Source organism: Manduca sexta, chromosome 11 (assembly GCF_014839805.1).
Source record: "Manduca sexta isolate Smith_Timp_Sample1 chromosome 11, JHU_Msex_v1.0, whole genome shotgun sequence".
In the NCBI taxonomy this organism is placed as follows: Eukaryota; Metazoa; Arthropoda; class Insecta; order Lepidoptera; family Sphingidae; genus Manduca; species Manduca sexta.
This window is the reverse complement of record NC_051125.1, coordinates 12,855,013-12,872,141: the sequence shown is the minus strand read 5'-3', so window position 1 is coordinate 12,872,141 and position 17,129 is coordinate 12,855,013. Positions and strand designations below refer to the sequence as shown.

Genomic DNA, 17,129 nt, shown 5'->3' with positions numbered 1-17,129 from the left:
TGAATAAATACGAGCTTACTAAGGGTTGGGTATCTTTGCCGCTAAACTAAGAGCCTATATATTTGCCCGGCCAGATGTAGGTCAAGAACGCTCTGTGGTCGCCACAAGGCTGTATTTTGGAGGACGGTTTGTTAATTACTCATCCGTTTCGTGGAAGTGTAAAAGTGATATTGCTTTAAAAGTTGAATTTTCGTTATGTCTAATACGTAGATTATGATATGGAATGGGTAATATTTTTTTAAATTTCTAGGTCCATTTATTAAATATTGAATAATCGTATTTGTTATCTAAGTGTGTAAATAGTAGCGGCGAAAGGTCAAATTGTCTAAAAGGGAATCCGACACAAAATCTAGTTACTAATATGCATAAATGCGGTCTGAAAATCGTTCTAAAGATAATTAGATTTGACATAAATTCTATATAAAGGAAAGCCGGCAGGAATACGAACCGTCCGGCACTATAAGGTAGATTTTATTAATAAAAAAATGTTGAAATATCAAAGTAAATACAATTTAAAATGTTTTAATTTAATTGATTATCATTTACACCTTATAATCATTTATTTCCGTCTTTATAACTCTAAATATTTACGTTCAATAAGAACTTAGATAACATCTACTTGGTATCTTTCCATAGAATTTGAATTATATCATTAAGTAGGGTTATTGACACCTATTTAACATAAAACTATAGTTATGCATACGAAAATATTAAAAAAAAAAAATTTACAATATTTGTCTCCCATTTCTCTAAATAAGCAGCACTCTACACTCCGCTTCGTAGCACAGGTAGAGTCGCAAATTATCGGCTACGTAAAAGTAGCCCGAAAAGGACTCGTAGCAAGCGGCCCGTCCGTAGCGCAGGTAGCGATTGTGAGCCGGAAGTTGGAAAATGAGGCTTTGTTTACGAATCCAGTAGGTGGAAAAATACGTTGTTCAGTGTAGCTAAATGTGGGTAGATTTACAATTATTTATTGTTTGTACCTTAAACGACAGAGGTCTTATATGTAGTTTTGTTTTGAAAGTATTTGTTTCAGCGACTTTCAAAGGAAAGAGGAGTATCTTACTCGTATTTATTTATGTATATTATATAATTTCTCGTCTACAAAAATGTTATAGAGATACCATGTCTGTCAGTAACTTTATTTTAAAGGACCAGGATATAAATTTCTACGAGGACTGAATAGACTTATTTCTTTATGCAATAGTAAGTTGTTAAATACATTATTCCTGACTTTCTAAGTTCGTTTTTATTATTGTTAATGCAATCTTAGCTTACGTTTATTGTTATAAAATGAAAATCCTAGAGAATTCGTGGGTGCTTTGCTAATTGGAAGAGGAATAAGTTTTAGGAACGAGCGTATTCATAGATTTTTGGGGCGTTTGGGCTTTGTTTAAGATATCTCACTAACCAATCATATAAAAGCCACAGCCTTACTGTCACTTTTTTCGTTATTTTAATTTTTTAATCTATTAACTGTTGTCTCATATATTTTTACTATGTATAGTTTGTGTTGTATTTAGGTGTCTGAACTCTAACGTGAAATTTAACTCCAATACTAGATGATAATAGTAACAAACCAGACGAAGTTAACAAAGGCGCACGTCGCTTTTGTATGGCAGGCATGGTGTGACAGTTCCCGCACAATGTACGTGCACTTACATAGCTGCGCAAATGTGTGTCCCTACATCATAGATTTCAGCGATCTTTAATTCAGTATATCCTTAATAAAAATTGTTTTATTATACCAAAATTTACTATACTATTATGAATAAACGTATTAATAAACTCCAAAAACACTATGATATTAAATAAATATTACTGGCCACGTAATAAGTGCGTCGTAAAACCGTGTCGTGGGAGTTTGTACAATGAGCTATTACGTAAAACGCCTAGGAGGTTCGGACTGTTTATTATATAGCCTAGTTTTATAAGTTATGTCAACTTATATAATTTATCGAGCAGTGGCGAGGGATGAAAGTTTCTGAAAGGGATTTTGATACAAAATATAAGGACTAAAACTTGACACAATATAAGTAATAATAGTATGTATAAAGGCGGTCTCCAATCGGCCTAATGTTTAAATTTTATATAAATTACGAAAGGGAAGCCGACAGGAATGCTCTTGATACTGTATATCCATCTCAATCTCTCGTAGACTATTTTCCAGAATTTTTACTTCTACCGTGTTTGAATTACACATACAGACTTTTTCTTAATCATTCTTTCCTGTTTCACACACACAACATCACGCATTTATCCCCGAAGGGGTATGCAGAGGCACAACCAAGGCACCCACTTTTTGCCAAGTGTGTTCCCTCTCATAATGTGATAGGGGGCGAATCTATCACCATTTCGGGCACAAATTCCAGACTCCAAGCTGATACTGAGCAGAATACCCAAATATCACTTTACCCGACCTAGGATTCGAATCCAAGACGTCAGAGCGCTGTTGTACCGCGCATGCAGTATAACTACGCCACCGAGGCAGTAATTTCATGTTTCATTGGTTATATTCATTACTCTTAACCACACATCCAGTAAACTCTCCGCCTTACAAGTAAAATCCAGATATCTAATATAGTTATACTGAATTTCAGCACATATATTGAGCACTCGACGAACGCCTTGTAACCAATTTAACCTTGTTAGAAGGCTAAGCCGGAACTCTCAAGAAATTCGCTTTGATCCAATTCCACTGAAAACCAACTTCGATAAAGTTCATTGGACTAACAAGCTGAGGGTATAAGTATTTATTTACCCTAATAGATGTAAGATGGAGGTTCGTTATGTATAGGATTGTAAATTTCGAAAACAGGTTTTATCTATTGCTTTGGCCAAGCAACAGTGCCGCGGTATTTTCCAGTTTGAAGATCATTTTTTGCTATGTAAATTTGTATTTAAAGTGCTGGATGCTATTGTTACTAATACTAATACTTTAGGAGCAGTAAACTCGTCATTCAGTCGTATTGATGAAGGTATTAAACAGACGACTATATTTAAGTTTTTCGTCAGTAGATAATACAAATAACATGAATTAATTTAGTTGACCAGGAAATAGAGACTATAATGTAAATGAACGACAAGAAATTCAGCGAAATATTTTTATTTTATTTTTCACTTTATATGTACGGTATGCAGGCGGACTTAATGCCATGGGCATTCTCTTCCAGTCAACCTTGGGGTGGTGTAGATAACGGAGGCAGGTGTATAATAAAAAAGAAAAACACAAAATAAGAGTAGGAATAAAACAAATATTGTGTAACATAATTATAAAATGATGTCCATATATTTGTTTATATGCATGTATTATAAAATATGCGCGTACTTATTGCATTTCTGCCTACCCATCCGGTGCAAAGAACGAATGATTACCAATCAAACCGATTAAACCATATCCTATATTTGGACAGAATAGACGTTTAAATAAACAAACAGTTCTGCATTGAACATTGACCAAGAGTAAACTGTGCTTCAAACGCTCCAGTACCTTTGTATTTGGATCGAATACACGAGACTAGTAATTATGAAACTTTTGCCAGCGGCCTGTGTTGATTAATTGGCAGTTTTTGCGACTTCATTGCCGAACTAATAAATCAAGTTGAAGCAACGCTGAACTTCTTACCTATAATTTAGCAATTAATTTAAGACTCGTATGAAAATAAAATATTGTCAGTTCCTTGCGTGTTACTTCGTATGTCGTTTGTTTTGTGCAGTTAACAATATTTGTGCAGCACCTTATGTTCCTCATTTCATTTTGTTGGTGGTATATTTTATATCCGCCCAGATAGCGGCCACCGTGCACAAGGTGATAAAACTCGCTACAGTAGCCCACGTATGTAGCATTCCGTGATCAACCTGTGTATATCCTGTTCCAACAGGCCGGCATAATTGTGTCGACTGCCGAGGGGTAATCATCTCTCGTTAGTCGACATTCTATTGGACCACACTCCACTTACCATCAGGTGCATTGGGGTTACAATTCCGTGCACGTAAAAAAAAGTACCTCTGAAGTTATCAGAGAAGTATAAATTGAAGCGTTAACAATATTTGCAGGAGTTGGCCGTAATTCCCCCTGAAGCAATACACATGGATGAGTGCACTTTATTGGCCCACGCTCTGGTAATTCCCGACTTTTCTCCGCGTGTTCTTTCCGATAAAAAGTTTTGTTCACGAAACTCGTATTTTACTTGGCATTTGACTTCGGACTAGACATCGCCTGCGGGTACGTTCGCAATACTTTCCTTCTATCAAATATAGTTAAAATAAATAAAATATAGTCTATGTTACTTAGATCTTAAGACTTGCTTCTTTTTCTTCAGCCTTTAGAGTCCGCTACTGAACATAAGTACCCCTAAAGATTTCGAGACTAACTTGTCAGAAGCGGCCTACGACATACGGGTTCTTCAACCTTTATGTGGACGTCCAGAAATAGCTTTACTAGTTTAAAAAGATCACTCTTCATACACTCCGAAAATGTAACTTTAGTTTGATAAAACTCATCGTTGAATACGTATATATTGCTTCTGTTCTTTGTCTACTATCAATTCTGCCTATACATTAATGATCACGCAACAAAAGAACCTCAAATAATACGAACCACTCAATATTTTCACTTATAACGACCCGTGAATTCGTAATGAGAGATAAATTCTCATCTAAGATCTCGGAACCTTCATTGGAAAACTCTTGACATTTGTGAATTTTTATGATTTCATTTTATAATTGGATGCGTTAGAATTAAGAAATGTTTTGTTTAATTTTAATTCGTTAATAATAAAATAATTGTTTAATGTTAATTTTAATTCGTATCAAAAGCGTTCCAATACATGTTAATAAACCACGTCTGGGGTATTTTGTTTCTAAATGATACTTACCATTTTGTCATTCTAACTAGGTTCCAACAACAACCAAATATACAAACCTAAATAACTACAAGTGCAATTTTTCTTTGTTTGAATTACCAAAAACAAATCCAGAGAACATAACACCAACTAAACGAAGATAAATGGAAGCCATTCAAACTTTACAATAAATTACGGACGCGCAAAATTTCCCCTAATTGCTGTATCAATAGAGATCACAATAGAATTGTTTGAACACACGGAAAGGCAAACAAACTGTTAATAGTTGAATGGCTCCCAGATAGTTCAGTTCTCTCGTATGTACGTCATTCATTAGAATCAGACTTCAGAAGTTAATGTTCGTTTTAGACATTATTCGTCTCTCTATAGGATATATTGTTCTATGAATTAAATTATTCAATTTTAATGTTCCCCGTAAACGCTGTCACTTGCACGAAATAACGTCTTATAGCTGCATGTCAATATTTTGGTTATTACACTTGCATCAAGCTGCAATTGTTTACAATATTGTTAGTCTTATTAATAGATGATCACTAATTAGTTTGAATAACTATAATCAACGTCTTCAGTCTTTGAAAGTATATTGACTTCCGCTAAATATTTTCAGACCAACTTGTTAGCAACCTGCATTCATCGAGTTCCTGCGATCTTGATATTAGCATAATATTGTAGTAGTACCAAACTTTAAACATATGTACATACGGCCTTTAATAGATATAAGAAACTTAAGAGAGATGAAGTTTCAGGTACAGCTTTCTTTAGACCTTTATTCAATTAATTTGATTTGAAAGCTTTTCTGACGCGTTTCATGCTTTTAGCGAGATTGCGGGAAAACCATTGAACTAAATCTCCATTCCTTTTCATTAATATCGACAATGCAACCAATATTCCGTTGAAGTTTTGATCATTTGTTCTCTGTAGAGCTAGCCATTGGTAGAGTTACACATACATTTTATAATAGAATGGACACTGCCGTATATAATATATGGTGAAAATTATAGTGTTTTGTCCCGACTAGCCACGATCTTCAACCAGTAGACATAAATTAGTAGAGTGGTATAAATAAAATAAGTCGAGCGCTGTTCAGCCTGGTAACCCCTCAGGGATATAACACCTCGTCAGTAACCTACCAATATTATAAATGTGGAAAATTATTAATATATTTTGTTAAGTCTAAACTGATAGTGGCGATAGCCTAGTTGGGTGTGGAACGGATTGCCGAGATGAATGTCAATGACACATATATTTAACTGTTTTTAAATTATGTATGTATTCTTTGTAAATTATCGCTTACTTTATTGTGAAAAAAACACTATAAGGGAAACCTGCATACCTGAGAAATTCTCAATAGGAATTTCAAGGATGTGTAAAGTCTACCAATCCGCACTAGGCCAGCGTGGTGAACTAGGCCCTAGTCCCTCTCAGTAGCAGAGGAGGCCCGTGTCCGTAATGTACTTGACTGTTTATCCCAGATAAAAGCATTATGAGACTTTCATTCCGCGTAGAAACCCTTATAATATATTGTACATAAATATCATTTTTCTACGAGGTTTAATATAATGCTAATATATTACCAACTCATAACTTTGTAACTTTCTACTAAAAAGAAAACGTATGCACTTAAACCTCAAAGCTTGTGACATTTCCTTCGCTATTTGCAATGAATACGCTTCATTCGAACACACGTGCAGAGCAAATCGCTCGTGGCCCATTAAACGCCCCATTGAATCTATATTGATTTCATCCACTTTCCGCTGTTTTACTATAAAATGAGATATATTTTTGAACGGATTTGTTTGAATTTGTCATTTATTTATAACCTACTAGCTTTTGCTCGCGACTCCGCCAGCGTGAAGAAGTTTTCCGGGATATTTTTTTACTCACTTGATTTGTATCGCTGTATTATGACCAAATTACACAGAATCATTATAAATAATAGCTTATTTGGTATTTTGATGTATAACCAATATTACTCTAAAGGTTCATCCAAATCCGTTCTGTAGTTTTTTCGTGAAAGAGAAACAAACATCTATACATCCATCCTCACAAACTTACGCATTTATAATATTAGTTTATAACCTACATAAACGAATAGTAATGACTGCCTCGGTGGCGTAGTTGTATAACTGCAGTGCTGAGAACTCGGGTTTGAACCAGAATAGGACAGTGATATTGAGTTTCTCTACTCAGCATCAGCGCGGAGTCTGGAATTTGTGCCCGATATAGTGATATGCTCGCCCCTTATTACATCATGGGACGGAATACACATGGCAGAAAGAGGGTGCTCCAGTTGCGCTTTTGCCTACCCCTTCGGGGATAAAAAGTAAGAGCAAGTGTAAACGAATACTACGAGATCATTAACATTCGATAATATATTAACATTTGATATATAACAGCTCTGTTAATTTCCCTGCCCTGTACGACAAATTAATTATATTATATTATCCTTACTTATTGTAGAGCAAAGTCTTTCGCCGCTTCTCTGTCTGAACGCGTAATACTCAAAAATTACTGTACAGATTTCGATGAAATTTGGTATGGAGATAGTTTAAGACCCTGGAAAATATATAGACTATTTGCATCTCAGGAAATTATAGCGGGACTTCTACCCCGGAAAGGTCTTTCTCGTAAGCGAAAGCTAGTTACGAATAAATTATGCATCGAATAGTCTTCAAGAACATAACACGTTAAGTACTTACTTCCAAAAGTTGAAAATCACATTTCTTTATCCTCTACTCTTGGACCTCGAACCAACAAACCAACCCTTCTACTTTCTAGTTCTATTCCAAGTACAGTGCTATTTAGACAAATAAAGCGATAATAAATTTAGACGTGCAATGCAATTGATTCAATGCTCTTTGTGGTTGAGATGCGGTTTACAGGTGTCAAGAAAAATCTCAGGCGCGAGAATACGTCTAATATTACCAGCTTAACCACAAATATAAACAATTTAGATCTGGGATCGCGGGCTAGTGGCACGCGTGCCAGAGGTGGTACGTGACAAAATAATTCGGGCACGCGAGTAATATGCTAAACATTGGATATTAATCTGTCTTTGGGCATCACTTCGCTTAACATTAGGTGCATGAAAAAGTTAATCTTCTAGGAACTTTATTAGACGGAAAACAAAAAATTATATTTCATTTTAATTAATGTGTAGAAGCGTCTTAAAATATTGATTTTGTTCAGGTATTTTTGTGGTTATCAGTATGTTTTGAAGTTATAAACAAATAAAATAAAGCTTTTATAAAACTATGAAAATCTATTAGATTCTAGTTTCATTTCGATTATCATAATTTAAAATATGTAACATACATATTAATTAAATAAATAAAATACATTTGCGGTGCCTAGGGTAGTCTTACCCTAATTGCCTACACATCCACCAACCCTTGTAGAATACAGCCGTAAAATCATTTAGTTTTCTAAAACAAATGCAAACATAGTAACACAGAGTGTAAAAAGCGCCATCTGTTATCAAAATAAAAATACTACCAAACAGTGACACGTTTCAAAGAAATAAATCCTTTTACATTTTCTTTGCCGCTATGCAACTAGGCGACGGAACAATAACCACCGCGGAGATTACGTCACGGATTATTGTTACACAATTAACCGGGAGTAATTGTTGAACCCTAAGCCTCTGAACGGAACTAGCTATCTGTCGATATAGCTTTTGTTTGAATTGCATTATTGCGGGATAATACTGTCTACTGTCGACTTGGCTGTATGTTATATGATTTCATTATAATATTATATCTATGTCCGTCTTGGTCGGCATCAAAAGTTAATGTTATTCAAAAATAAGCAATGCGATGGTACATTTTAATATTTCTTTATGTAGCACGTCAGTATTGTTTTAAGACAAACACTGCGTAGTTCCTCTCTTTTAGACTTGTTACTAATAAAATGTATATAGGCATTATGGAATAATTAAGGGTCAAGATTGTTTTAAAATAAATCCAAACTGCAATAAACAGATTCATAAACACGTAAAAGCGTTCGGGTTATTTATTACATAAATAATGGGATGTATTGATAAGCTAAACAATGTAAAATACTATAAACATGCAAGAAGTTTATATTAAGCGTATTCGCTGTTACCATGGTATTAATAAAAATATTATCATAAACTTTAGATCAATAGATGGCGTCACTGACGCACATGAAGATTTCGTAATAAACTAAAAATTTATGAATACAAATAAATTGGTCTATGCCTCTAAGATGCTATTATTAGTTGCACCAGACAAAGAATACAAAATGACTTGACAGTATCTTTTTTTTTGGTTACCGGACCCCGCAGTCAACACCGGGCTATACTCGCGAATGGGTTACTGGAATCACCCAGCTCAGCCAGTCCTGAAGAAAAGTTGGGAGGGGATAGCTGGGAAGAAAGAGTGGGGGAAGGATGAGGAACCTATTAGGATGGGAGGAGGGGAGAAGGCTAGGAATTGTTCGTGAGCCTTCATAGGCCTCAATGTGAATTGGCAGCCATGAGGTATACAAACTTAACCACGTGCCTAGGGCTGCGACAAATGAGCCCCGTGTATGGACGTGCATTCGGTGTTGAGACCGAACTCACAAGGGGGGAGGACAATAGTATCTCGAGCCTTAACACCCCCCACTTCTGTCGTTTCAATCAGGTTCGGCAGTCAGATACCATTTATTTGTTATGATAATAACCAGTGAAGCTAAGCAAGTCTTCGGAAGTATGACAAGTCTCAAAGAGCATAAATCCGTCTTTTACCTGAAACGCATTTAATCTATACTTATATATAAAGCTTTAGAGTTTGATCGTTTGTTCGAATGCGCTAATCTCAAGAACTACTAAAATGTTTTTTTTTTTCACTAATAGGAAGCTAAATTATTCCTGAGTGCAAGGGAAAATATTTATATTTATCGCCGCAGGTAAAAGCTATGTATAAATATATGCAAGCATCGGAAACATAATGTTATGAAATGCTAGCGACGAGCTCTTAATATTTTATTTCGTAATCTAAGATACTAGAGATACATATTAACTATCGTCTCTCCCACAGGTTATTCGAAGAAAACCAAGACCTTCTGAACATGTTCGAGAAATTTCGTCAATGTCGGACGAAAGAGGAGCAGATCAACTCCATGGAGCTGGCGGAGCACGCCAACAACGTGATGAACACCCTGGACGAAGGCATCAAGGGCCTCGACGATCTGGACAACTTCTTCGAGTACATACACCAGATCGGGGCCAGCCATAGGAGAATACCTGGCTTCAAAGTGGAATATTTTTGGGTAAGTACACATCTATGAATAACGAAGCTTGTAAAATTTATCTTACGACTAAGTATTAAATGTGGAATAAGTTTTAAATAACCTAGTTGTATAAAAACCAGAAAACCTTGCGGCTTCAGGCAGCCTGACATCTGAAAATGAAACCGTTTGTATGTGCGCAATACAACGTAATATCAAGTTATGTCTCGTCCGTATACAGACGTGACAAGCTTGCCGAGACGCCATATTGGGTTACCAATATCTTGATTGTGTGCTAAATACGTGATACGTTTAAAATTGTATTTCAGAAAATCGAGGCGCCATTCCTCGCGGCGGTGGAGTCAACACTCGGCGACCGCTACACGCCAAACGTGGAGAATATATACAAGATAACAATTAAATTTATACTAGAAACACTCATTGAAGGATACGAAATGGCCGGCAACAAACCGAACGCCACGTGAGCATCACACCACGAAACATAACACAACGGGAACCATACAAATTCGAAACGCAAGAACAGAGAATCAAGCGTGAAACCGGAACAAATCGATTTATCCTAGAGTCGTCGCCAGTGTTGGTTTGAATAAATGATGTCAATTGAATGAGTGCGGTACAGACGTTCGTAAATGCATCATGAAACTTTTGTGTGTATAATGTGAATATTTTAACGTATAGTTGTGTCGGTTCATTTCGCACGTCCGTATTTCGGGCACGCGTTTCCGAAATGGAGCTATTTCTTTAGAATGCTTGTTAGTTAACTATTATTTTAGCGTCAAATGTAGATATAGTTCATGAAATTGTGAATGTGTATTTATGGATTAAGCGATAAGTTTTTAATGTCACAAAGCTTGTTAACTAATTCATTCCTTGCTTCTTATTATATTGGCTGGTCCTCATAAAATTTTGGCAATTAAAATATATTGCGTCTTCCGTGTAAATATTTGTTGATGCTAAACTATTAATACTTATTATAATATTTAATTTCCCGTGAGCACAAATGTGTTAGATATAGCGTTACGAACTGAATCTTTTAGCTTTTCTCGAAATAAAATATTTTTCTTACTGGCAACATTTTCTAACGTCAAAATTATTGTAATGTAGTATCTGTCATTCATCGCACAAGGCGAGTGCATTTATTTTTCTGCATATATGAAACCAAAGAGGGTAGAGGTAATATTTTTAAAGGGATATTTTTAACTATACAAGTCTTAAGTGTCAATTCCTATTATAGAACATTTGTCAAGAATCTATTTTGTGTTCCTTTTAGAAAGTTTTACCTGTTCTTACAACAATGGGTGTCGAGTTTCTTTCTCGGACGTAAATTTAATTAAAAGACGTGAGTTTCCATTCAAACTTCTCACTTAGACCTCTGGGAACTACTTTGAAAAGTTCAATTTCATGTAGAGGGGGTGTTTTTGTTTCAATTAACCTCAGACGATGGGTTCTGCAATTTTAATATAAAGCAATACCGAGTAGGGAGTTTGCAGGGTTTGCTTTAAACACTTAATGTTATTAAAAGATCGCGTAGCTTCAACCTCCGCATAGTAAAAGGCGATAAACCTTCAAGTCACGCTGGCCTAATTCGCGTTGGTAAACACATACCTCCGGAATTCTGATAATGCAGTCAGAGATGCAGTCTTCTTTCATAAAATTTTTAAAACATCCTGGCACGGCAAAAAATACTAAATTTGATAGTTTTTAACATGTTATAGAATAATAATATCAATCAACTTGATAGTTCCTATTTCCGAAATTTCTATATGAATGCTGACTGACCCCGGAATACTGCTCGTTGGTCGAACTATCTGGGTTTCATCATGTGTTAGATATACTGTCTAGTCAGCTGTATAATAATTCAACACTCTTACCAGTAACTCGTTTGTTACACACAATCTGTAAACTTTGTATCAATAATTCGTTCACTCCACAAATATTTGCTTTAGTACTGACAAGTGACAACCAACGGGGAGTTTTCGGTGAACTGAGCTCGTACTATTCAGTTAAAACACGTGCAATGGATATAATAAACAAAATGATATACAGACCGCCCACGGTCGTGATTCAACCCAGAGTTTTATATAAATAAATACTTTGCCGTACTTTATGCGGCAATTGAAACTGGGAAAACAAAATATTATTCATGTATTACAGGCTGAGTGGTGAATGTATCCAGATGTTTGGCGATGTCTACGAAGCTAGCTTATTTGCCGCATGGAAAACATCAAAGCTTACTTGATATTATTTTTCTTTGCGGTAATTTTGTACTCGCATAGTAACTACAGCGTCGTTTGACTAACGAGAATACTTCACTACATGGTTGCAGGATTATGCTCTATAATTATACACAGTGATTTTATAGTCATTATAGAACCAAAATATGGTTACTTAGAACAATTTTTAGGACCAAAAAAATAGTAAATTAATCAGACTTTTGATAATATTATTTTTCACTCGTTCGAGTTTGACAATGATAGTAACGATGCGATAATTATTGATATGAATGGCACCAATCGTAGTAGTACGTGAGATTTAGTTGCATTACCACGAGTTCTCATTTATTATTCGTAAACATTAATTTTAGCGTTTATAAAAAAATATTTTTATTTTATTACATTGGTATCTTTTTTAAAATCTATTATTGTTAAATAATTTTAAAAAAATACGATTCATAACGACTATTAAATCATGTTGTATTGTGTCTGGAACAAGCCGGGATTTCCACTACATGTACAATAGTTCAAAATACATTAGACCTTTAGTAAGGTGGAGATTTTGTAAAGAACAGATAATGTCTGAACTGTACACTCTTAACTTTAAATATGCTCCTTATCTTCACCAAACTATCCTTCCGTGAAGTATTGGAAGTTGTTACCCGACTAGCATAAAACGTTTTATGGGACATAAACTGTCGATCACATCAACAAATAAGTGCCACATTAAAGATACATTGGAGCTACACAGATTTACGGACTACGTTCATGAGTTAACCGGAATGACGCGGCATTGGATTGAAAAGTGTTATTTGTTTGCCAATAGTAAGCCCAAATCACCTTAACAGTGACTGCAATTCTTTTTTTCGCATCCAAAAACGCGTTATGACTACTATCATTTGGGTGAGTGGAACGGTTATGTTGGTTTCAACACTTAAAGCATCGCAATGTTTGCCGGCAAACATGACATTACGCGTGTCACGGAAAAATAACCTTATTCTGTAGTATATAAGTTTATATTCCCGTGACACAAGTAAATGTCATGTAGCTGTCATGTTTGCCGGCAAACATTCCGATGCTTCATGGAATAATACTAGTACAACTAGAGTATAGTTTTGTTTTTTAATTTAAAAAACTGATTGCTTCCAGAAAATTAAACTAAAACAGCAAATATGTCTATCGTCTACGTGTCCGTGCCAGCAATCCGTTTTATACGTAGTCGAGGTGTTTTGATTTTTTTTTGTTATGGCACCTGCGTCGTCCATATTTATTTCCGTGTCACCTACAGTATGGTAAACGAACCAAAAGTCTCATATAGTTTAAAAGTGTTTTTCTACCATATATATACTTAACCCATATGTCGTCATCGGGTAAAATTGAAACAAAATAACTTCCCAGTATCAAATATACCTAACCAAAAGTACGTTAAAAGTTTGTAACAAAAACATGTTAAATTAACAATGTATTTATATAAATAATTTTATTATAAGCGATGGATGTGTTATACGTAAAATAAATAAGATCTGTGTAATGAATTGGGTATTTATTATTTCTTCCTTACGGTGCCAGCAAGTCGCCATTGTTGTTTATTTAGATAATGCACCACTCCTTCGATTACATATTAAGTTTGCTACAGTTTCACATAATATAACTGAATATTATGTCTGTCATACATATATTGCTAAAGAATTAGGGTATCAACAATATTATGGGTTCTAAATACACAAGATGTTACAGTATAAAGGCATCATAAGCATATTATTTACTAATCCGTAAAAGTAAACATGAGTAATTTACCAATAGAATAACATTTATTTAATTTCCAAATCGTAGTTTCACTTCACAATATAAGTTAATAATAGTAAACCACATGTCACACCAGGTAATGTTTCGTGTCAAATATAATTAATATTGTGTATTATTGCATTACCAGTAATGACAATCGGCCAATGTTGTTGCATTCAAACTATATTAAATTTAATAACTGCCGACTCGCGTGCATGCTATTAATGTTAACAAAACCGATAAATGCATGCAGTTATGCTGTGATGTTGTATATCGGGGATTTCGGGTTAGATTCTCAAATACAACGAAACAGTGAGAGTTTTTGAGTATTGAATTCTCGTAATGTATTTAATATTTGTTGACAAGAAGACTGCCAATCTTTATAGTTTCCGGAAATACATTCTATTTGAGTTGTAACTACTGGATATAATGAGACTTAACATCTCATGTCTCAGGATGGCAAGCTCAGTGGAATACCAAACAATACTTTGTAATTCAAGGTGTTGGGTGGTGTTTCTACTATAAATGGGCGGTCGTATTGCGTACCATCAGGTGAACGGCAAGTTCGTCTCGTCATTCAGATCTATAAAAAAAGTCCGTCTGAATGGACTACTTTATTGATTAAATTGACTTAAAATTCTACCTATCCTTTTAGTGAATATGCGCGACTTCCTGACAACGAATTCCACCTTTCAAAATACTGTTAACTGGGTCACCGAACCAAACATTCAAACATCATATCCGGGTAGAACGGTTCTTAAAATTATTACTCCCCCATTAACCATCACAATAATGGTTAAATATACATTTGGATGACGTATTCTACCCATAATTTCATAAAAGGCTTCCATATTATCATACAATTGGTACAAGCGCTCTAGTGACGCGCAAACGGTAACACCGTTATAACAGTAACGACTTTAGTAACCGATAAACGGTTATTGTTATTTATAAGCGTTTTATGTTACCGTTATCGAATAACGTTGTGAGAAAAGTGATTATATTGGATTGTGATAGACAATAAAATTATTGTCGGTAAATACTGAACAAGCAATTTATAGTTACGATCAAAATACGGAATGCAGATGCGGTTAATAAAAAAATACACCTTAAACACGATCACCAAATCCTATTTATATTTAAAGTTATAAAGAATAGTTTGTAAATGTTTTTTTCATTACTTTGAATGACGAGACGAGCTTACCGTTCACCTGATGGTAACCGTTACGACCGCCCATAAACACTACAAACACCATCAAATACCTTGAATTACAAAGTATTGTTTGGTATATCGGCGCACATAATACCGAGACATGAAATGTTAAGTCTGATTATGTTTACTAGTTACACTGTCTACAATGTTCATCAAAATGGAACACAACAATGACTACACAGTGCTGCTTGGCAGCAGGAATAGACATTGCGGTGATACCTACCACCAGTAATTATGATGAATGTATGTATAACCAACAATATGATGTGATTAGATAATCTTTTTACGGTAACTCATATATAGGAGTTGGACATGAGACCAATAAATGAGCCCCAAAAAATCAATCAGCCTATCCGCTGCTATTCTTGCTGCATAATGGACCCACGACTTGAAGAAGGCGTGTAGCGTATGAATGCGGGCTGTTTAAAACTAAGGTGGTTGGCGCTTACTTAGAGAGATCTAAGTTCACCAATGGATATCTCATTCGTAATACTCGATTCCCTATTTCTTGTTAGATGTTATTAAAATTCTTCGAGTAGGACAGCCTCAGTAGCATAGCTTGTGTTACAGTACGATCTCCTTCTTTTAGAGGGAGGCAGAGACGTAACTAGTGCACTAACTATCCGCCGTGTGCATTCCTTCCAATGATATGGTAGGTAGCGATTATAAATTCGAAACTACAGGCTGATACTGACTAGAAAAACCCTATATATCTGCCCGACGCGGGATCGAAAACAAGATCTGAACACTCCAGTCGAAAAATACAAATATGCCAACGAGACAGCTGGCAGTTGAATATTATCGTAAACAGTAATAAAATTAACATTTATTACAGTAAACTACTTCCATTTTTTAAATGGTTATTATTACGTGATTATACCTTTATTTCGAAGTAATGACACAGTTTGTAGCCAATGCTTTTATGAAATTATATTTGGGAAGGCCAACGACCGGCTGGCGGTCCACGAAAACAAAATGTCATTGTCACAAAACATTCGTAGAACAGATGGGGAAGATAGATGGTGGTATAACATTATTTCAAAATGTAAAATATAACGCTCAAATTCACTTAAATATATAATAATTTCGTTTTTGCTTTTACTTATATTTTGTGTAAATTACTATTTTGAGTAGTTGTATTTAAGTCGTAAAAGTTGCAAATAAGGACGCTCATATCAGCATCCGATACGTACATAATATCTATGTACATTACTCCTATAATCATAAAGCTATATTTTTCTTAATTTGGATTTATATTTCGCCAAACCACCTGGATTTTATTGCGAACAGGTTCTCTAGTAGATAATTAACTAGACTCATTTACGAAACGAAAAAATACTATTAGTGAAAGTACTTTCGTGTAAATAACGGCCGACAATTTTATTTGAAACTGTTTATTTCTTAATATCTACATTCATAAATATTTTAAGGCTTTACCGACCCGCAAAGTAGGCTAGAAACCTAATAAAATAAACGGTTAAATTATACAATTCATTAGTAATTTGGCCAAACAAATAGTTCTTTCATTATCATTCCAACTGAGATGGCATCTCATAACTTCTTGTATAATATTCATGTTTGAGTTACGAAGGAGAATATTGTAATAAAGGATATTATTTCAAGACAAGGCGTTCACGAACCCCGTTTATTTTAATGCTTGCGGTTACCGTCTTAGAATTGTTAACAAAAATAATAGCGGTGGTTGATTGTTATGAATCAGTACGAATAATGAAAAACATTAATATAAGATTTTAAATTAACATTCATTAACTCACAATGGAAATAATAAAGCCTAAGGTT

At 34.9% G+C, this 17,129-nt stretch overlaps 1 protein-coding gene across 1 annotated transcript in view; it reads left to right on the top strand.

Annotated features, from left to right (window-relative positions):
* The window catches only part of LOC115445874 (neuroglobin), a 32,418-nt gene extending 18,552 nt beyond the window's left edge, over window positions 1-13,866 (top strand). Inside the window, exons 2-3 of the mRNA XM_037437467.1 lie at window positions 9,908-10,139; window positions 10,427-13,866. Coding sequence (XP_037293364.1) covers window positions 9,908-10,139; window positions 10,427-10,582 — 388 coding nt within the window. The 3' untranslated portion in view covers window positions 10,583-13,866. The remainder of the gene's footprint in view (window positions 1-9,907; window positions 10,140-10,426) is intronic.
* Window positions 13,867-17,129: the final 3,263 nt, after the last annotated feature.